The sequence below is a fragment of the Watersipora subatra genome, chromosome 8, assembly GCF_963576615.1.
Source record: "Watersipora subatra chromosome 8, tzWatSuba1.1, whole genome shotgun sequence".
In the NCBI taxonomy this organism is placed as follows: domain Eukaryota; kingdom Metazoa; phylum Bryozoa; class Gymnolaemata; order Cheilostomatida; family Watersiporidae; genus Watersipora; species Watersipora subatra.
This window is the reverse complement of record NC_088715.1, coordinates 31109040-31131304: the sequence shown is the minus strand read 5'-3', so window position 1 is coordinate 31131304 and position 22265 is coordinate 31109040. Positions and strand designations below refer to the sequence as shown.

General features: G+C 32.6%; 1 protein-coding gene across 1 annotated transcript in view; it reads left to right on the top strand.

Annotated features, from left to right (window-relative positions):
• LOC137402456 (fibrillin-1-like) overlaps nucleotides 1-22265 on the top strand; it is a 30011-nt gene that overhangs the window by 4415 nt on the left and 3331 nt on the right. The window contains exons 4-25 of the mRNA XM_068088956.1: nucleotides 747-903; nucleotides 1010-1092; nucleotides 2909-3037; nucleotides 3395-3520; nucleotides 4132-4257; nucleotides 4751-4876; nucleotides 6261-6389; nucleotides 6507-6635; nucleotides 8484-8609; nucleotides 9944-10072; nucleotides 10191-10319; nucleotides 10933-11058; nucleotides 12374-12502; nucleotides 12620-12748; nucleotides 13495-13623; nucleotides 14110-14241; nucleotides 15329-15457; nucleotides 16164-16292; nucleotides 17038-17163; nucleotides 19834-19962; nucleotides 20082-20210; nucleotides 21161-21283. Coding sequence (XP_067945057.1) covers nucleotides 747-903; nucleotides 1010-1092; nucleotides 2909-3037; nucleotides 3395-3520; nucleotides 4132-4257; nucleotides 4751-4876; nucleotides 6261-6389; nucleotides 6507-6635; nucleotides 8484-8609; nucleotides 9944-10072; nucleotides 10191-10319; nucleotides 10933-11058; nucleotides 12374-12502; nucleotides 12620-12748; nucleotides 13495-13623; nucleotides 14110-14241; nucleotides 15329-15457; nucleotides 16164-16292; nucleotides 17038-17163; nucleotides 19834-19962; nucleotides 20082-20210; nucleotides 21161-21283 — 2799 coding nt within the window. The remainder of the gene's footprint in view (nucleotides 1-746; nucleotides 904-1009; nucleotides 1093-2908; nucleotides 3038-3394; nucleotides 3521-4131; nucleotides 4258-4750; nucleotides 4877-6260; nucleotides 6390-6506; nucleotides 6636-8483; nucleotides 8610-9943; nucleotides 10073-10190; nucleotides 10320-10932; nucleotides 11059-12373; nucleotides 12503-12619; nucleotides 12749-13494; nucleotides 13624-14109; nucleotides 14242-15328; nucleotides 15458-16163; nucleotides 16293-17037; nucleotides 17164-19833; nucleotides 19963-20081; nucleotides 20211-21160; nucleotides 21284-22265) is intronic.

Genomic DNA, 22265 nt, shown 5'->3' with positions numbered 1-22265 from the left:
AGTTGTTTGAAACGCTGATATCAACCAGCTCTGAAGTGCAGAACACAAATTGAGGTCAGAAGGCATTGTGAAAGGTATTGGACAACTACAAAAAGAGGAAATTTTAGCTAATAAAAGCAACAATCAGAAAGCTACTGGCCTAGGAAATGGTGCACACATTTTTATTTCCAAAATGTCAATTTTTGGTTCTGTATGCATTATAAATATGGTTTGTTTAAGTCACTTGTTTTTGGTTATGTTTTTGAGCATTTGATAGATTATTATTTAACTTAAAGTTTGCAAATTTATAGCATTTTACTTGATAGCATCCTTGCGGTTATCTAAACTCGGATTACAATGAATCGACGATAAAGAGCCAGTTTTGGTTGCAAACTGTAGCAAACATGCCAATGAGTGTAAGGAGTGCAATATAATATACATATAATATATATAAAATATATGTATATATATATGTATATATACATACATATATATGCATTACAACATACGCACTTATGAATTTTTCATATATAAATAAATATATGTATTTTATATATAAAAATTTTTATATATCATTTATAAAAAAAAATTTAAATATAAAGAATAAGAATAAAATACAATGTCAATATACAAGCAAGTATAGGTAGTACTATGCCTGAAGGAGACGGATCCAAATTTAATGAGTAAATGAACACGCTCTTTAAAAATTGAATCTTTTTCCACAAAGTTTGAATTTGTGGAATTATCCATGTTCCACTCTTTTGTAGATATTAATGAATGTACAGACAAGCCTAATCTATGCATAAACAACAACTCAACTTGTGTGAACACTCACGGAAGTTATTATTGTACGTGCCCATCTGGTTTCACCCCGGATGGAACTAAAGGCTGCAAAGGTTCGTTTGTATTAGAAGTGAAATACAGGTATAATAATTGTATACAAACCCAAAGTATAAACACACTAATTAAAAAGCTTCAACTACAATATTACAATATCTGTCTTGTTTGCCAGACATGCTTGTCTGTTCAGATTAGAGCTGGAACGAGACCAAGGAATGCAGGGTCGGGCCAGACTCAGGGTCAACAATGACGGCCAAGATCGAGTCTGGCCGGGTCAGCACACGCGAATTGTTATTCATTTAAGGTTAAGAGATAGTTCTATTACAGCCTAATGTTGTGACATCAATAACCTAAGATAGAAGAACCCATTATCACACCAATCATTATATTTTGTGGCTTGGTTTATAGATGCAATCTACGATTTATGGTTAGACATTGGTGGATCAATGCTATTCAATGGGTGTTAGATTAATGGAATTACTTCGGCTAAAGTGTTTTTATTACAGATTTTATTTTCAACGCTGCTATTATAATCAACAAGAAGAGGTTAGTTAAGAAATACCTTACAAATATAGAAATAGATAACCCAGCATAGTGGAAAGCAAAAATCCATCACTTTCCTAAAACTTATAGCATTGGTGAAAGAAACTCAAATTAAAAACAATTAGATGCTAGGTTATTAGACGCGCTTTTAAGTTCCTCAGTATGCTTTCGTTGTAAATGCCTCGATAGTATTGAAGTGGACCCTTCTTCGTAGCTTAATTTGCTTTACTATATTGTACAAATAACTTGGTCTTTCCCTTTCATGACTGACTGGCTTCTTCATGAACTCCAAGACAACCGACATGTAGATTATTTCTAGCCAAAAACGTCGTAAAAACCTATAGTCCAAAGACTATTGTAGTATAAATATAGTATTGACTCACCTTGTTTTAATTCGCCTGGTCCTTCCGCGTTAGGACTATGCGCGACTCTATTGCAATCGTACTTAAAAAGCGATATACAATCGCTTTCGCTTAGCCATAAACCTATCTGTGTCTTTGTAAAGGAAGACCCGAGGGTCGGGTGGCCTGACCCGGGCACCTCTGACCCGGTGGGTCAAGATCAGACGAACTACCCGTTCCAGCTCTAGTTCAGATGTATATACAAATGTATATATATATATATATATTTATATGTATATATACTAGATATATATATATTTATTATATATATATTTAATATATATATATATATATATATTTAATATATACATATATCTAGTATATATATTTAGTATATACATGTATCTAGTATATATATACTTAATGTATACATATATTTAGTATATATATTTAATATATACATATATCTAGTATATATATATTTAATGTATACATATATTTAGCATATCTATTTAATATATACATATATCTATTATATATATATTTAATGTATACATATATTTAGTATATATATATATTTAATATATACATATATCTAGTATATATATATATTTAGTGTATACATATATCTAGTATATATATATTTAATATATACATACAACTAGTATATATATATTTAATGTATGCATATATATATCATATATATATTTAATGTATACATATATCTAGTATATATGTATATTTAATGTGTACATATATCTAGTATATATATATATTTAATATATACATATATTTACTATATATCTATATATTTAATGTATACATATATCTAGTATATATATATATATATATATATATATATATATATATATATATATATACGCTACATATACACTACATATACTTATATATGTAGTGTATATGTATATATACACTTATATATATATATACACTTATATATGTATATCGCTTATATATATATATATATATATATATACGCTACATATACACTACATATACATTAAATATATATATATATATATATATATCAATGTATATATTCTTAAATTCTTATATTTTATAATATATATGTATATATTCTATCTTATATTCTGAAAATTCTTACAGTGTTGCTAGTGATTACCGTAAGAGTATTTTGTATATATCAATGTATATATATATTGATTTTTCTCATAATTTCTCAGATATAGATGAGTGCTCATCTGCCAACTCTCCTTGTCAAGGAGTGAATGCTGTCTGTCTGAATACTGCTGGTAGTTATTCCTGTGAGTGTCGTAACGGGTTTTCTGGAGATCCATTCACTGGCTGTACTGGTAAGCTCTATATACGATTAATCTTCTATTACCTACTCTGAACACCTTGCAAACACGTGTAAACTTGGAAAAGTTCCAGAATCTTCGTACTTTCTCGCTTCTCTTTAAAAATAATAAACATCATCTATCCTAAATTTGATGTTACTATTCTAACTTTTTGCATTTATCTTTTAACCTTGTTTTGTTTGTATATCTTTTCTCAAAGTAAAATTTAATTCACGTAATACCCCACTTATATGATCAAAATCATTTGGCAGTTGTGTGACAGAATCTGTACTGGTTAAAGTCAAATAATGCCATGATAATATTTCTCGGAGCCAACCTAGTTTATAGTTTGTTTAACATGTTCCTTCTTAGATATCAATGAATGCCTGAGTAAGACAGCATGCCAAGGAGATAATGTGACCTGCATCAACCATCAGGGAACTTTTGGATGCCGCTGTGGAGCAGGATTTGAAAATGACGGGCCAAGAAAGTGCATAGGTGAAAGATTGTGATATAGTAATACTCGTTTATCTATTCATACATAAAGAAATAGTTCTTTTGTGATCTTAGAGACCGTGAAAGGTGCTATGATATTGTCCTAATACACAGGCGGTCCCTGTGCCGTAAGAGATTATCATTGTGTAATAACTATATGCAGAGTTATTACACAATGGAGCAAGGTGGTGGAGTTGTATAGTTGGTAGTTTAGTTGGCTGGGAAGATGAGTACCTGGGTTCAATTCCTGTGCAAGGCAGTTTGTTTCCTAATGCTCCTAGCGTCACTTCACATGAACCGGCACAGCTACTATTATAATAAATATTATTGTAAAGATTTCCTTTTTGCTATTCTCTTGTCTTTGATTTTTTGTTATGATTTCTTTTCTACTATAAAGCTATTTAGAACCGTGGTAGTGAGGCATACTGTACATGCATGTATGCTGACCAATGAGAGCGTTTGCTCATCTCAATTTACGTAATACCCCACTTATATGATAAAAATCATTTGGCAGTTGTGTGATAGAATCTGTACTGGTTAAAGTCAAATAATGCCATAATAATATTTCTCGGAGCCAACCTAGTTTATAGTATGTTTAACATGTTCCTTCTTAGATATCAATGAATGCCTGAGTAAGACAGCATGCCAAGGAGATAATGTGATGTGCGTCAACCATCAGGGAACTTTTGAGTGTCGCTGTGATGCAGGATTTGAAAATGATGGGCCAAGAAAGTGCAAAGGTGAAAGATTGTAATAAAATGACCGATTTGAGAATGAAAAATTATGCTTGAATGAATTAGCTCACAATCTGTGGTTTTCGAGTGGTTAGAACAGAGGAATTTATGTAGGAAATTTGGGTCTTTCAGGGATTAAAGTCAGACACTCACCTCGTTTACAACATGATCTACATGTTATGGGTCCAGGAGCAATTTAATATTGACCACACAAGATGTTAGAATACTTCATCACTCACAAGCAGCAGACAAAAATTTCATTAAAAAAACAATTTTTTTCAAAATTATGAAATAAATAAATTTTGCAATACTTCTTTATTAACTATAAAAAGCGTAAGATTTTTTTAGCTTGCAAGTTGAGACCATTTCTCAGCTATTCTTCAAGTTATTGAAGTTGAAAACTGAAGCTCATATATTGTGAATATGAGTCCTGTCTGTTACCTTTTCTATACTGTGTACGCCTCTTACACTCGCTCACGGTGATATTTTATGTTTGAAGACATCAATGAATGCCAAAACTCTCCATGTAAAGATCCAGGTTCCACTTGTGAGAATACACCAGGAAGCTACATTTGTCACTGTCCTCCAGGAGAGATGTATGATCAACATGGTGGTACATGTAAAGGTATGTCACAGACAGAACGGCTGACACATTCTAAGTAAAAGACTGTCTGAATTTCTTCTCCCATATTATACATTGGTTTGGTATTTAGTCCGGCTGTTTTTAAAAAAGTTGTTCCTATGTGTTAGCAGCAATACCCGCATGTGTGCTGATGATCTTTGTTATGCGAAATTTAGATTTTTCTATTATTCTCTTGTTGTTTAAATATGGTCTATTGAGATTGAGGACATTGAAGGTCATTGCCAATTACTATATTCTATTTTAATTACGTTAAAAAATAATCCAAGTATTTCTTGCAGTTTTTTAGTTAACAGAAGGCAAGTTTGTCCCTGAAAGAGTTGACCAATCAGATATGGATAAAAGTAGATAATATTGAACCAGTGTCTGTATGTAGAACCTAAAATCAATATTATTAGAAAATATGTCAGCTCGTTTCTACTTTTTTGTCATTTTCAAATTTGGAAAAATAAAATAATATTTTATGGCATCATGTTGGAAACGTTTAAATAACAAATTTTAATGTAATCTTAAAATCTAAATTTATTAAAAAGGTGTTAGAGCTAAAATTAAAATAAAAGATTTATTCAAGGTATAAACTATACAGGTAAGGTGAACTTTTGCCTCATTAAAAAGTTATGTCTACCTTTTCTCACTAAAAATTCAACTGAAATGTGAAAAAAATAGTACCAAAAATTCTGTCTGTAAGTTGAATTAATTTATTACATTTTTTTTCAAGTTTTCAGAGAATGGATTAAAAATATATATATTTGAGAACCAAATACGAACTCCTACAGCGCTGATAGTAACTATATCGTAATAATTTTTTGCGTTTTTGCCATTTATGGCATAACTTCACTTTCTTTATTATTTTAGACCGTACATGTCTATTCATATTTAAAAAGAAATTGTTGCAAACACTCAGTCTAACACTATCACATATATGCCTATGTTCAAAAATCATGTTTATTTTTGCCAACTTGGTCAATGAATATAAACATGGTTTTTATTGATTTTTTTGGAAAACCAGATTACAACGACGAATATCAGTTAATATTTAATAATATTTATCTCTAGCCTTCCGTTGATGGGCATATTACAATAATTCAGCTAATAAACACTTGAAAATTATGAATTAATAGCGAATAACGTGTTTATTTTAAGCAGTTCCATAATTACACTCTCGGATGTCACTCAAGCATTACACTGTTTGTAAAACGTTGGGAGTTGTTTTTAACCATCATAACAAGATCTATAGAAGGTTTGGTTAATTCTGTGTGCTATGTAATAATTTGGTTATGTCTAAAGCATTTAAAGAAATTTTAATTAATTTTATTAGAATGCTTTGCTTTCTGTTAATAATTAAACTGGTCTGTTTTTTACTTTATAGAGGCTGTGATTCTGTGCCCATTGAAGACTCACATATGCTCAGTGTATGCTAACTGCATTATTCTACCTGACACAACCTTTGAATGCAAGTGTAATGAAGGTTTCCTGGGAGATGGCTACAACTGTACTGGTGAGACATTTTTAGTTGTAAAAAATATAAACATTTAACAATGATAGAGCATTTATATTTTTTCTCTCCAGCAATTTTGCTTGTTTTACAAGAAGTTGTCTTGTCCTACATATTTAGATATTGATGAGTGCGCGGCTACAACTCCTGTGTGCACTGGGGAGAGTCTGAGATGTTCTAACACTCTAGGAAGCTACAGATGTGAATGTCCCAAAGGCTATAAGAATGATGGACCAATGAGATGCATAGGTAAAAATTAGCAGTCAATCATGAAAGTACAGTCATACTTCAACTTACGAGCTTAATGCGTTCCGAGACTGAGCTCGTATGTCAATTTACTCGCATGTTGGTGCAATGCATTTATATATAGAACAATTAAATATCTATTGATTGGTTTTCATACTCTAAAAAAAGCAAATAAAACACTCAAAACAAGATATTGTAACAGAAAGAACATGTTGGTTATTGTCCTTACGTACTACATGCTTTTAAAAAGCAACAAATAAAAAATAATGCAAGGAAATGTGATTAATTAAAATGTAAAATTAAATACATACAATAGCAGTTAACACTCGCATTTGCCAGGGAGGGAGATATAAGTTATCCTTCGTTACAACAGGTGACTTTGGTAAATTTGGATTTTATCAAAGTGTTAAAAGACAAACTTACAAGCAAACCAAAAAGCAAACTTTCATTTTCAACTAAACGTAATTAAAATTTCTTCGGCGTTCATAGTCGGTTCAAATTTTTCGCTGGTTAGCGAGAAATTTTTCCTTTTTTTTCGCTTTCACGACTAGCCGGCCGTTTTAAGATAAACCTAGCTAAGGACGTTTGCCTTTGTCGCCCTTGCAACATGTTGCGATTAGGACGAACACAGGTGTCGCCACAAATGGTTAACGCACGACCACTAGCCAACTTGTCCGAATGTCTATTAAACAGTTTGGATAGATAGCGCCGGCCTTTTCACATAGCATAGTTTCAGTTACGCTGTCACCGGCCAATTGTTTGTCCAATGCCATCAGCGGTCGTGAAGATCGCTGCACCGTTTATAAACTATGGTTAGTCCTTTTGCGAACTAAATGCCCTGAATATAATCCTTCTGTTTGATAATTATGAATGTATTTCTGTCATTTTGCCGAGCTAGCTGAATCACGCATACACATTTCGCATATTTTTCAATATTTTTCCGCTTAATATCGACTGTTATCATTTGCTTTTTCTTTGTAATATCTTTCATTTTACTGGCAAACTTTCGGTCTACGCACAGTACTTGTAATTCACATAATTCTGTACAGAAAATCGTGCACAAAAAAACACGGTACAACAGTATAACCTGATCAGTTGAAAAATACAGAGTGATGCTGTTCTCATAAAACACCTCCGGCAAACTTGGCAACTGACTCAAGTGCTCGTATCTCAAACATGGCTCGTATGTTAGTGCTAAAACTTGCTTGAAAGCTGGCTCATATCTCAAGTTTCTCGTACGTTGGAGCACTCGTAAGTTGAAGTATTACTGTATATCAAGAAATGCATCATGATACTGATCATTCATGCACGCGCACTAACATGTACTCACATGCACTCACATGCACACATGCACACGCACGCACACACAGATATGTACGGCTACAAACATTAACATGTGCGTATAATCGCCCCCGCTTTGTATAGTAGTTTTATGGTTTTGTTCAATTTAGAAATGTTTTTTGGAAATTTGGGTCTTCAAGAGATCAGAGTCGGTCACTGACGATGCTGACAGCATGACCTACATATTATGGCGTCCAGGAGAAATGTAATATTGACCACACAAGATGTTAGAATACTTGACCACTCACAAGCAGCTGGCAGAAATTTGATAAAAAAACAAACTTTTCCAAATTTTAAAGGAAGTACAATTTGCAATACTTCATTGTTAACATTTTCAAAGCGTAAGATTTTCTTGAGCTTTCAAGTTTGGACCATTCAGTTGTTATCATTCAATTCATTTGAAGTTGAAACCTAAAACTCATATACTTTGGATAAAAGTCCTCTCATTACTTTTTCTATACCATGCCTCTCTCTGTCTCACTCGCTCACGGTGATATTTTATGTTTGAAGACATCGATGAATGCCAAAACACCCCATGCAAGGACCCAGGTTCCACTTGTGAGAATATACCAGGAAGTTACATTTGTCACTGTCTTCCAGGAGAGATGTATAATGAACATAGTGGTACATGTAAAGGTATGTCTCAGACAGAACGGCTGACACATTCTAAGTAAAAGACTGTCTGAATTTTTTCTCCCATATTATACATTGGTTTGGTATTTAGTCCCGCTGTTTTTAAAGGAGTTTTTCCTATGTGTTAGCAGCAATACCCGCGTGTGTGCTGATGATCTTTGTCATGAGAAATTTATATTTTTCTATTATGCTCTTGCATGGTCTATTGAGATTGGGGACATCGAAGGTCATTGCCAATGACTATATTCTATTTTAGTTAGGTTAAAAAATAATCCAAGTGTTTCTTGCAACTTTTCAATTAACAGAAGGCATGTTTGTCACTAAAAGAATTGACCAATCAGATATGGATAAAAGTAGATAATATTGAACCAGTGCCTATATGTAGGACCTAAAAGCTATTTTTTGTCAGTTTCAATTTTGGAAAAGTAAAATAATATTTTATGGTATCTTGTTGGAAACTTTTAAATAACAAACTTTAATGTAATCTTAAAATCTAACTTTATTAAAAAGGAGTTGGAGCTAAAATTAAAAATTTATTCAAGGTATAAACTATACGGTTATGGTGAACTTTTGCATCATTAATAAGTTATGTCTACCTTTTCTCACTAAAAAATCAACTGAAATGAAAAACAATGGTAGCGAAAATCCTGTCTGTAAGTTGAATTAGCTTATTACATAATTTTTCAAGTTTTCAAAGAATGGATTAAAAATAAAAAATATATATATTTGAGGATCAAATACGAACTCCTACAGTGCTGATAGTAACTATAATAATTATTGTAATAATTTTTTGCATTTATTGCCATTTATGGCATAACTTCACTTTCTTTATTAGTTTAGACCATACATTCTATCCATATTTAAAAAGCAAGTTTTGTAGCAAAGTATGTATGCCTATGTTGAAAAATTATGTTTATTTTTGCCAACTTTGTCAAGGAATCTAATCTCGGTTTTTATTGAATTTTTTGGAAAACCAGGTTACAACGGCGAATATCAATCAGTTATTATTTCACAATATTTATCTCTAGCCTTCTATTGATGCGCATATTACAATAATTCATATAATAAACACTTTAAAATTATGAATTAATAACAAATAACGTGTTTATATTAACCAACTCCATAATTACACTCACTGATGTAGCTCAAGCTATACTTCGTTTGTAGAACTTTGGGAATTGTTTTTAAGCATCATATCGAGATATCCAGAAAGTGTTGTTAATTCCGTGTGATGTGTAATAATTTGATTATTTCAAAAACATTTTTAAAAACTAAATAGTTTTTTAAAATGTTTTGCTTTCCGTTAATAATTAAACTGGTCTGTTTTTATTTTATAGAAGCTGTGATTCTGTGCCCAGATAAGAATCACAAATGCTCAGTGTATGCTAACTGCATTGTTCTGCCTGACGCAAGCTTTGAATGCAAGTGTAATGAAGGTTTCAAGGGAGATGGCTACAACTGTACTGGTGAGACATTTTTTAGTTGTGAAAAATATAAACATTTAACAATGATAGAGCATTTATATTTTTTGGCTCCAGCAATTTTGCTTGTTTTACAAGAAGTTGTCTTGTCCTACATATATAGATATTGATGAGTGCGCGGCTATAACTCCTGTGTGCTCTGGGGAGAATGTGACATGTTCCAACACTCTAGGAGCCTACAGATGTACATGTCCCAAAGGCTATGAAAATGATGGACCAATAAGATGCATAGGTAAAAATTAGCAGCCAATTATAAGAGTATATTAAGAAATGCATCACGTTACTGATCATTCATGCACATGCACTCACATGCACACACACGCACGCACGCACACACACACACATGCGCACGCACGCACACATATGTAAACCCACAAACATGCACATGTGTGCATATTCCCCTCCCGCTTTGTATAGAAGTTTTATGGTTTTGTTTAATTTAGAAGTTTTTTTTGGAAATTTGAGCCGTTAAGAGATCAGAGTCGGTCACTGACGATGCTGACAGCAAGACCTACATATTATCGGGTCCAGAAGCAATTTAATACTGACCACACAAGATATTAGAATACTTGACTACTCACAACCAGCAGGCAAAAATTTGATAAAGAACAAAACTTTTAAAAGTTTTGAAAGAAGTACAACTTGCAATTTGCAATACTTCATTGTTGACATTTTCAAAGCGTAAGATTTTCTTGAGCTTTTTAGTTGGACCATTCTTCCGCTATCATTCAATTCATTTGAAGTTGAAACCTGAAACTCATATACTTTGGATAAAAGTCTTCTCATTACTTTTTCTATACCATGCCTTTCTCTCACTCGCTCACGGTGATATTTTATGTTTGAAGACATCGATGAATGCCAAAACACCCCATGCAAGGATCCAGGTTCCACTTGTGAGAATACACCAGGAAGCTACATTTGTCACTGTCCTCCAGGAGAGATGTATGATGAACATAGTGGTACATGTAAAGGTATGTCACAGACAGAACGGCTGACACATTCTAAGTAAAAGACTGTCTGAATTTCTTCTCACACATTCTAGATTGGTTTGGTTTTTAGTCCGGCTGTTTTAAAGGGAGTTGCTCCTTTGTATTAGCAGCAATACCCGCGTGTGTGCTGATGATTTCTGTTATGTGAAATTTATTTTTTGTACCTTGTTGTTTAAATATGGTCAATTGATATTGAGGACATCGAAGGTCATTGCCAATGACTATATTATATTTTAATTACATTAAAAAATAGTTCAACTATTTCTCGCAACGTTTTACTTAACAGAAGGTTGCTTGTCACTAAAAAAGTGGACCAATCAGATATGGATAAAAGTAGATAACATTGAACCAGTGCCTGTATGTAGGACCTAAAAGCTACTTCCTTGTCAGTTCCAATTTTGGAAAAATAAATTAATATTTTATGGCATCATGTTGAAAACTTTTAAATAACAAATTTTAATGTAATCTTAAAATCTAAATTGATTAAAAAGGTGTTGGACCTAAAATTAAAAATTTATTCAAGGTATAAATTATACGGTTATGGTGAACTTTTGCCTCATTAAAAAGTTATGTCTACCTTTTCTCACTAAAATATTAACTGAAATGTGAAAAAAATGGTACCAAAAATCTTGTCTGTAAGTTGAATTAATTTATTACATATTTTTTTCAAGTTTTCAGAGAATGGATTACAAATAGATATATTTGAGGACCTAATACGAACTCCTACAGGGCTGATAGTAACTATATCGTAATAATTTTTTGCGTTTATGCCATTTATGGCATAACTTCCCTTTATTTATTATTTTAGACCATACATTCTATCCATAATTAAAAAGCAAGTTTTGTAGCAATGTATGTATGATTATCTTGAAAAATCATGTTTATTTTTGAAGCTTTGTCAATGAATATAAATTGGTTTTTATTGAATCTTTTGGAAAAAACCTGATTACAACGGCGAATATCAGTTATTATTTAATAATATTTATCTCTAGGCATCTATTGATGCGCATATTGCAATAATTCATCTAATAAACACTTTAAAATTATGAATTAATAACAAATAATGTGTTTATATTAACCAATTCCATAATTACACTCATTCATGTAGCTCAAGCAATACACTGTTTGTAGAACTTTGGGAATTGTTTTTAAGCATCATACCGATATCTCTAGAAGTTCTTGTTAATTCTGTGTGATGTGTAACAATTTGATTATTTCTGGAGTATTTAAAAAAATTCTAAATAGTTTTTTAAATGCTTTGCTTTCTGTTAATATTTAAACTGTTCTGTTTTTATAGAGGCTGTGATTCTGTGCCCAGATAAGACTCACATATGCTCAGTGTATGCTAATTGCATTGTTCTGCCTGACGCAACCTTTGAATGCAAGTGTAATGAAGGTTTCAAAGGAGATGGCTACAACTGTACTGGTGAGACATTTTTTAGTTGTGAAAAAACAGAAACATTTACCAATGATAGAGCGTTTGTAATTTTCTTACCAAAACTATGCTAGTTTTACAAGAAGTTGTATTGTCCTACATGTATAGATATTGATGAGTGCAGGGCTACTACTCCTGTATGCTATGGGGAGAATTTGACATGTTCCAACACTCTCGGAAGCTACATATGTGAATGTCCCAAAGGCTATAAGAAGGATGGACCAATGAGATGCATAGGTAAAAATTAGCAGCCAATCATAAGTAAATATTAAAACATGCATCATGATACTGATCTCACACACACGCACACATGCACACTCACAGGCACGCTCACGCCCATTAGCATTAGGTAACATTATGTACAGTACTGCATCGAATTCTTACTTTCGTGACAGACGTAGTGGCTAACGGCGGTGTAAGAGACTCTTCGCAGCGACGAATTTAGTACGTTTCGTAACAGAAAATTTGAGTTTAATTTTAGTGAATTATGTTTGATAAACACACTTAACACTGAGTTTTAATATTTTATAAAACTTTATGAAATTTTGTGCTACTAAATGTTTATTATATCTTTCCGGTTTGGCTTATTTTGCCTTAGGTTTGCCATATCTTTTAGTCAACGTTATGAAAACTTTTTCCAACTAATTTGACAAAAAAGACGATGTTCAAATTTAAATTTTGGAAAGACTTGTTGATTTTGTATGGGGGAGTAAATGCTCAATGCCGTGATGCGAGACCAGAAAAACACTTGGTGTTCCTTGTTACTACATTCCACAATAACGTACCAACACAATACCAACACTAAAGTTTCGTACCTACATACTAATTACACTGTGCTTTCTCAACTTACTAATCAAGTGTCTAGACTTAATGATTGAGTACTTACATGTATCATACTTGCTGTACATTAGAGGAATACATGACTTGTAATACATTAAAGAAGAAACAAATATTTTTTATTTTTTCTATACATTTTTTTACAGATGTCGATGAATGTAGTGCTAACATGTCACCATGCAAAGGAACAAATTCTATATGTGATAATACAGTAGGAAGCTTCACCTGTAAATGCCCTCCTGGCTACAACGGGGATGGGGTGAACACCTGTAAAAGTTAGTTGCTCTATGCTGCCTCCAAGTCTATACGCTGTCTACATGTTTGGTATATTAGAAGTAAATTATAGAGGCTTAGGGTCAAAGATCAAATGTGTGACATCATCAGCTTTTGCAAGACTTCCTAGCTCCGACGACGCATAACATGAAATCTCTACAAGGTTAACATCACTGAAACAGATTATTTACGCTCTAGGATCATCTACAGAACTTTGTTAATATTAGTAGTACAATATACAGGTTGAGAGTTCAAGGACTCAATGTGTGGCATCATCATCTAAGCTGTGAAGTTTTATTTGAAGTTTGCATTAAGTTTGTTACCTTTGTTTTCGTTCTTATTGAGTTTTGATTGCTAATATTTTGTTATAAACATAAAACCTTTCTTTTTACATTGAGGTTGTTCTACCTGCTACCATATTTGTCACTACTACATCAGTCAAGTGTTTAGAGTGTGCTAATGTTTACTCATTACACTCTACATTATAGTAACCAATAAAAGAATTCCTTGTCCCGACGACACTCATCGCTGCTCATTTGATGCCAGATGTGAAGTCAAAGGTACTGACTTTAGCTGTATGTGCAATCAAGGGTTCTCTGGAAATGGATATAACTGTAAAGGTAAGTTATTCTTTTGCAAAGGCTCTGCTATATTTTGTACTATCAAAAGTTTAAAACCCACAATGCATTTAACGAATTTTCACTTAGCTCTAACATTTTGATCGATTCACTGATTTGTAGATTTTAGGGTGATGTTGGTTTTTATTTTTGTCCTAGATGAGCATCTTAGTGGCACCACATGATAAATTACAAGTCTGACTGCCTGCTGATATATCAAAAAAGCCGCTCTTAGAGGCAAATGCCTGTTTAAGCTGAACTCTCAGTTGTTTAAACTCATAATTAATTGTAAAAATGAACTTAAACAAAATTTTGATATATTTTATCATAAATTATAGGTATTTTTCTATCATTAACAATTGTATTTGATGTTTGAGTTGATTTGACTGTCAGGATGTTTCAAGATTAGAATAAAAAAATGTTACAATCGAGACGCTCACAAGAAAAATGTGTGCTTAATTGATGTCACTAGTTGTCGCGCTGCGTGTATCTCATGTTGTTGCTATTGGCTCTTATATTCGAGTTGTAGCGTTACGCGTCTCCATTTTGTCAGTCTCTTTGACGAAGTGCAACTAAAGACCTAATAATCGCAATTCCGCTTGAATCTGATTATTTTAATCGCAATAATGTTTTTTCAACCTTAACTCTGAAACACTGTGGCAGTCAAATTACCCTAAACATCAAACATCCCTAAACATCTAAATCGCAAATGATGAACAAATACTCATACTTTTTGATAAAATCTACTAAAATGTGTTGTAAGTTCATCTCGAATGCTTCATGAAAGTAAGGCGTGTTTGTACCAAGCTGGTCCCACAGTTTGTGTAATAGAAGTTGTGACAATGTACTGTAGCTAGTACTATTCAGTATTCCTACTAATTATTAAAATATATCAATTTACCCTCATGTTTCTATATAATTGCTACAGGCGCAACTATTCTATTCAAAAACTAATGTAGCCACCAGCAATCACCTAGTGGCATATGCCGCAAGGTGCTTCAATCTAACTCACTCCACCTATCGATGTGAGAATTTTTAAAGTCAGAAGACATTACTACCTGTTTTATATATTCAGTAATATACTTTTTAGATATTAATGAGTGTATAACAAATCCTACCTCTTGCACTGGAGTGAACACAACCTGTACCAACAATATAGGAGGTTTTACTTGCAACTGTGCTCCAGGTTTTATTGCCGATGGGCCATTCCACTGCACTGGTTAGTAAAACTGTGTATTAGTTAGTATTGTAGCTTGTTTTAATGTAGAGATTGTAAAGGGTCTTCCATTAGGATTACTCAGCTTCAACTTAAATGCGTCGAGGCTTGAAATGCACTTTTGTATCTATGTATATATGATTCTATACATAACTTTTTTTGCAACGTGTGGAGTAAGTATGCCTGTGTTAGTGAGTCATAGCGCTTAAGCCTGGTAATCTATATATATATATATATATATATATATATATATATATATATATATATATATATATATATATATATATATATGTATATATATATATATATATATATATATATTTTCTCAAAATTTGTCGTCATCTGTAAAGATGTCTGCTTGTGTAGCTATAGCTATTAAAATTGTAGAATTAAAAACTCGCTGCCTGCTAGATTTGAACTCACGGTGATTGCAACGGCAGCACGCCAGGCATTCACATAGTACATGTATATATAATTGTGTCGTCAGATATGAAGTTAGATTGTTTTTGATTAGTTTGGAGAATAATTAGAGACAACCAAAGACTAATTGATCAATTTGCTATCAAAAGGGACAATGTTCCGTAGATTAGGGTCTCCGGAGTTTTCTACGCTAAATTTAGACCAAAGTTTTCTAAAAAAAGTTCCTCGTTTATTTTTTATACTTCTTCAAAACAACATAAAAATGTTTTTAAATGCAGTTCATTTGCAGATTTCGATGAATGCAGGTCCAAAGTTTCACCATGCAAGGAAGCGAATTCTACCTGTACGAATACAGTAGGTAGCTTTATCTGCCAGTGCCCTCCTGGTTACACTGGAGATGGAGTGAACAACTGTAAAGGTTAGTTGCTCTACGCTGTTGCGAAGTGTACACACTGTCTATATGAGAAGTACCATATATATAGATGTTGAGAGTACATGAATTAAATGTGAAAGATCAGCTTCCTTAAACAATGAAGCTTCATGTCGAGTGTGAAGTAAGCTTCTTGCCTTGATGTTATTTTTGCTCTTTTTGAATTTTGATTGCTAATGTGTTAAAAGTATTCTGTTATCAGCTTGAACACTTCGCATAACACACACCACACACATACACATGCATACATACATGTATGTACGCCCACAAACATGCACATGTGCGCATAATCCTCTCCCACTTTGTATAGCAGTTTTATGGTTTTGCTTAATTTAAAAGTGTTTTTGAAAATTCGGGTCTCTAAGGGATTGGAGTCGGTCACTGACCATGCTGACAGCATGACCTACATATTATGGGGTCCAGAAGCAACTTAATGTTGACCACACAGATCGTTAGAATACTTGACCACTAACAAGCAGCCAAAGATTTTATTAAAACAAACAAAACATTTCCAAATTTTAAAGGAAGTGCAGTTTGCAATACTACATTGTTGACATTTTTAAAGCGCATGGATTTCTTGAGCTTTTTAGTTGTGACCATTCCTCCGCTATCATTCAATTCATTTGAAGTTGAAACCTGAAACTCATATACTTTGGATAAAATTCCTCTCATTACTTTTTCTATACCATGCCTCTCTCCCTCACTCGCTCATGGTGATATTTTATGTTTGAAGACATCAATGAATGCCAAAACTCTCCATGCAAGGACCCAGGTTCCACTTGTGAGAATACACCAGGAAGCTACATTTGTCACTGTCCTCCAGGAAAGATGTATGATGAACATGGTGGTACATGTAAAGGTATGTCACAGACAGAACGGCTGACACATTCTAAGTAAAAGTCTGTCTGACTTTCTTCTCACATATTCTATATTGGTTTGGTATTTAGTCCGGCTGTTTTTAAAAGACTTGTTCCTATGTGTTAGCAGCAATACCCGCCTGTGTGCTGATGATCATGTCATGAGAAATTTATATTTTTCTATTATGCTCTTGTTGTTTAAATATGGTCTATTGAGAGTGAGGACATTGAGGGTCATTGCCAATGACTATATTCTATTTTAAATACTTTAAAAAATAGTTCAACTATTTCTTGCAACTTTTCAATTGAAAAAAGGCGTGCTTGTCACTAAAAGAGTTGACCAATAAGACATGGATAAAATTAGATAATATTGAACCAGTGCCTGTATCTAGGACCTAAAAGCTACTTTTTTGTCAACTTCAATTTTGGAAAAATAAAATAAAATTTTATGGCATCATGTTGGAAACTTTTAAATAAAAAATTTTAATGTAATCTCAAAATCTAAATTTATTAAAAGGGTGGTGGAACTAAAATTAAAAATTAAAGAACTTTTTAAAGTATAAATTATACGGGTAAGGTGAACTTTTGCCTCATTAAAAAGTTATGTCTACCTCTTATCACTAAAAATCAACTGAAATGGAGAAAAAATTGGTATCAAAAATCCTCTCTGTAAGTTGAATTAATTTATTACGTAGTTTTTCAAGTTTTCAGAGAATGGATTAAAAATTAAAAAATATATATATTTGAGAACCAAATACAAACTCCTACAGTGCTGATAGTAACTATAATAATTATCATAATAATTTTTTGTCTTTATGGCCATTTATGGCATAACTTCACATTTTTTATTATTGTAGACCATACATTCTATCCATATTTAAAAAGCAAGTTTTGTCAATTTTGTCAATGAATATAAATTTTATTAAATTTTTTGGAAAACCAGGTTACAATGGCGAATATCAATCAGTATCAAAGGAAAAGAGTTGAAAAATAGAATGCCACAGCCATTTGACGGCGACATTGACATATTTTGATTTTCACAAACCCATAATAGATAGCGATCAGTAAAAGAGTGTCCATAAAATCGTACTAATAATTATTCCAAATGCATCCAAAAAGTTTAATATTGCTCCATCGGAAAAAGAAAGCAAACTATAAGCGACATTGGCTTCACCCGTTATCAGGCTAAATTTATCTTCCAAAAATTCTGACAAGACATTTGAAAAATAGACCGTCAGCCTCTATTTGAACGCTGCCTTCAATTGACCACCACTATTGAGAAAAGGTTGAAAAATAAACCACCATGGGGCTCAGTTAGAGGTTTTACGGTAAGTTAGATTCAGCGTTTATTGTACAAGTCTGTCTTGAAGGTAAGAACTCTTCACGTGGTACATTGTGATTTTGCATTTTTTTGCAGATCATACCCACGAAATGGACTAATTTTTTTGTAGGTAACTATAGTTGCTAAGGTTAACATATTATTTTGTTACTATTTTTTAATGATGACGATTTTTAACAGGCAATAATTACATTAGATAATTACTATTGGGTTCTTTACCACTTACTTACTATTGCTTGCAATTGACCTGCGATGATATTACTGCCTGTGTCCTTCTTTGCAATTTGTTGGAATTTTTATATTTTATTTCGTTGCACAGCGTTGCACAGTTATTAAAACAGCTTATAAACAGTGGCAGGTAATGTCGCTGCCAATGGCTAATTTGAGTTAGTATCTGTATTGCTAAACTTACTAATAAGAACTGTGAGAGCAAGCCTTAGTGACATTGCACTATAAAGCAGAGTTCTATGCTAATTTCAACTTAGATAACAACTCATATCACCCAATGAATTATTTGGGTTAGTTTATGGGTTAGTTTATTGCCTGGTGACCGGAAGGTTCCGAAATCAAATCTTCTGCGGTATGAATTTGTTATCGCTATAGATACTAATCAGCTCTAATTGGAAACACTGAGCGATAGACTGAGATATATGTATATAGCCATAAAGGTCTCATATTTTCTAAAATTTAACGAAAACCGTTTGTCAGTTTGTTTCCATTGGAAACACTGAGCGATAGACTGAGATATATGTATATAGCCATAAAGGTCTCATATTTTCTAAAATTTAACGAAAACCGTTTGTCAGTTTGTTTCCATTGGAAACACTGAGCGATAGACTGAGATATATGTATATAGCCATAAAGGTCTCATATTTTCTAAAATTTAACGAAAACCGTTTGTCAGTTTGTTTCCATTGGAAACACTGAGCGATAGACTGAGATATATGTATATAGCCATAAAGGTCTCATATTTTCTAAAATTTAACGAAAACCGTTTGTCAGTTTGTTTCCATTGGAAACACTGAGCGATAGACTGAGATATATGTATATAGCCATAAAGGTCTCATATTTTCTAAAATTTAACGAAAACCGTTTGTCAGTTTGTTTCCATTGGAAACACTGAGCGATAGACTGAGATATATGTATATAGCCATAAAGGTCTCATATTTTCTAAAATTTAACGAAAACCGTTTGTCAGTTAAATTTCCCCAGTTCATTAAAGTAAGTGGTGACTTGTTGAATATGAATGGTTTGTAAGGAGTTGTGTTCTCCTAGATTACACCGTTAACAGATTTTAATCAGATACAAGTTCAGTTTGGTATTTTGCTTTTAGATGTTAATGAATGTAAACAGTCAATTTCACCGTGTAAAGGGAAGAATGCAACTTGCATCAACACTGATGGTAGCTTTACTTGTACATGTCCTCAAGGATTCACTGGAGATGGAGTGACAAACTGTACAGGTGTGTTTTACTGTGTTTAGTTATTAGTTAATTATAACATGGAAACAAAATTCAAATTACTAACCGTGTTAAGTCCTCTCTTTAAGTTCTTCAAACTTCTATATATGATATTATTATAGATATTGATGAATGTAAACAGTCAAGTTCCCCATGTAAAGGAGAGAATGCAACTTGCACCAACACTGATGGTAGCTTTACTTGTGCTTGTCCAAAAGGATTCAATGGAGATGGAGTGACGAAGTGTACAAGTGAGTATATACACCATGTTTAGCTTGTTGTAACCTACATCAAAACATTTTACAGTCAGTTTTAGGAAAAGGCAAGTAAAAAGATTGCTGGTTAATGTCTCTTTGTATTTACTAGCAACTGTGTAACAACAGTCTGTTTAATCACTAGTACAGGTTGTTGTTACAATCTGCACTCGTGAATAGGATTACTACTGATAAACTGTGTAGGTTTTTTAATACGAGTTGTTAGTTGAGATTGTTAATTGTCTAAAAGCGAGACAATAATGACAATTTTATGATGACCAGAGGCTCAACTGATCATAAACCTTTTAGTGAAAATTGATGTCTTTGAGCAATTGGCCCAACATTATAATTGTAACAATGCAGCTTTGTCTGTGTTTGTTTAAACATGCTGCTCTAAGTATGGTATGAAACTGATTACCTGATTTATTATTATTTAATTAGGTGTAGTTTCTCTGCAAAATATTATTTATAAAAAAGGCCAAATTGTTACAAACTAAATGTATTTTTGCTATTTTTACTCAGCCATCAATGAACTTAACTAAATAAAACACTCGTTTTTGTGTTCGACTAGTTATTGTTTTTAGTATTTGTGAATACTTTTCAAGTTATCATTGCACTGTAAATTTTTTCACAGAGAAGAAATGCATAGTTGTAAGCATGTTTTTGTCTTATTTAATTTTTAGTATTCATTGCTTAGGAGTTGAAAGTTAACCATTTTGGTGTTTTGTTTTCAAGCAAAGCATTTTGAATTCACAAAACTGTGCGATTGTGGAACTATAAGTGTCAAGGTTTTGGGTGTTGCCATTAGCACCCCAAAATTTACTGTAGTTTTGCACTGGCAAAAATGTTAACACCTTACTATGATATATGATGATAGATAGTCAGTAAAGGTGACCTATTTGACATTATAGTATACTGGTTATTTTTATTTAGAGGTTTTTTAACAGGTTTAGACAGCTGCTCAAGCTCACCATGTAAAGTGGCCAACTCTCGATGTGAAAACTTTAAAGGAGGATTCAGGTGTCATTGCCCTGAAGGTTATATCAGCAATCCTGTAGAAGGATGTAAAGGTAAAACAAAAATGTCACATAAAGCTAAAGGGACCTAACCATAATCAGTTTTACCGACATTTCCTCTAAATTTTAGTCTTCTTTAAGATGACAACTTGTTAGTTTTCTGCTGAAACTAGCAAACCTAGAGATGAAAAATTGGCAATGGATTCTCATCTGTTGATGCCAATTGATGCAATGAAAAAGTTAGATATCGGACAAACTAATATTTAGACAATATTTCTAGTAAAACATATAAATAATGGTTTTAGAATCAGCGCTTCAAAGATTTTTTGTTGTTGTTTTTTAGACAAACATACGTGTAGTTGCATTCATTAGCTAATCATATAAGAGCTACAACTTACAAAACTTAGCAAAACAATTATTGGTGTTTTAAACTTTGATGCTACAGCTTAGAAGATGTCTGTTTAAATAAGAATATAGAGAACATCGGTTCTACCTTACAACATATTCACCGGTAGTTTGAACGAGAGGTAGAGTTATTCGCATCTTCATAGTGTCTAATGGTATTTACTGCAATAATAGTTGTACTAGTAAAATACTGTATGTCTCTATATTTCTCATATAATTTGTAGTAAAGATTGAGATCAGGAAAAAGCTCTTTGTGAAAAAGCATGAATAACAATAACACAATGACTAGGAATTTTATATACACTGCCAAAACTAGCCACCAACTCAAACTTTAGCTATGAGTCAAAATATGTGCATACTACATGAGTATATCACACTTGAAAAAAATTATAGGCAATATTTTGTAATAGCTCTTATATATCTGTATATAAATGTCATGCTGCAAAATATTGGTAAACCATTTTTGAAGAGTGCTCGCAAGACTACCTGAATAGATTTTTATGGCTTGACATTTTTTGCGAATGAACTGGTTTGCATTATAAAATATCAAACCAATTACTAGTTTTAACGCTATTTAAGATCAATTTTAGAGCTGGCTACTATAAAAACATTATAAAAATCCTAAAATCAC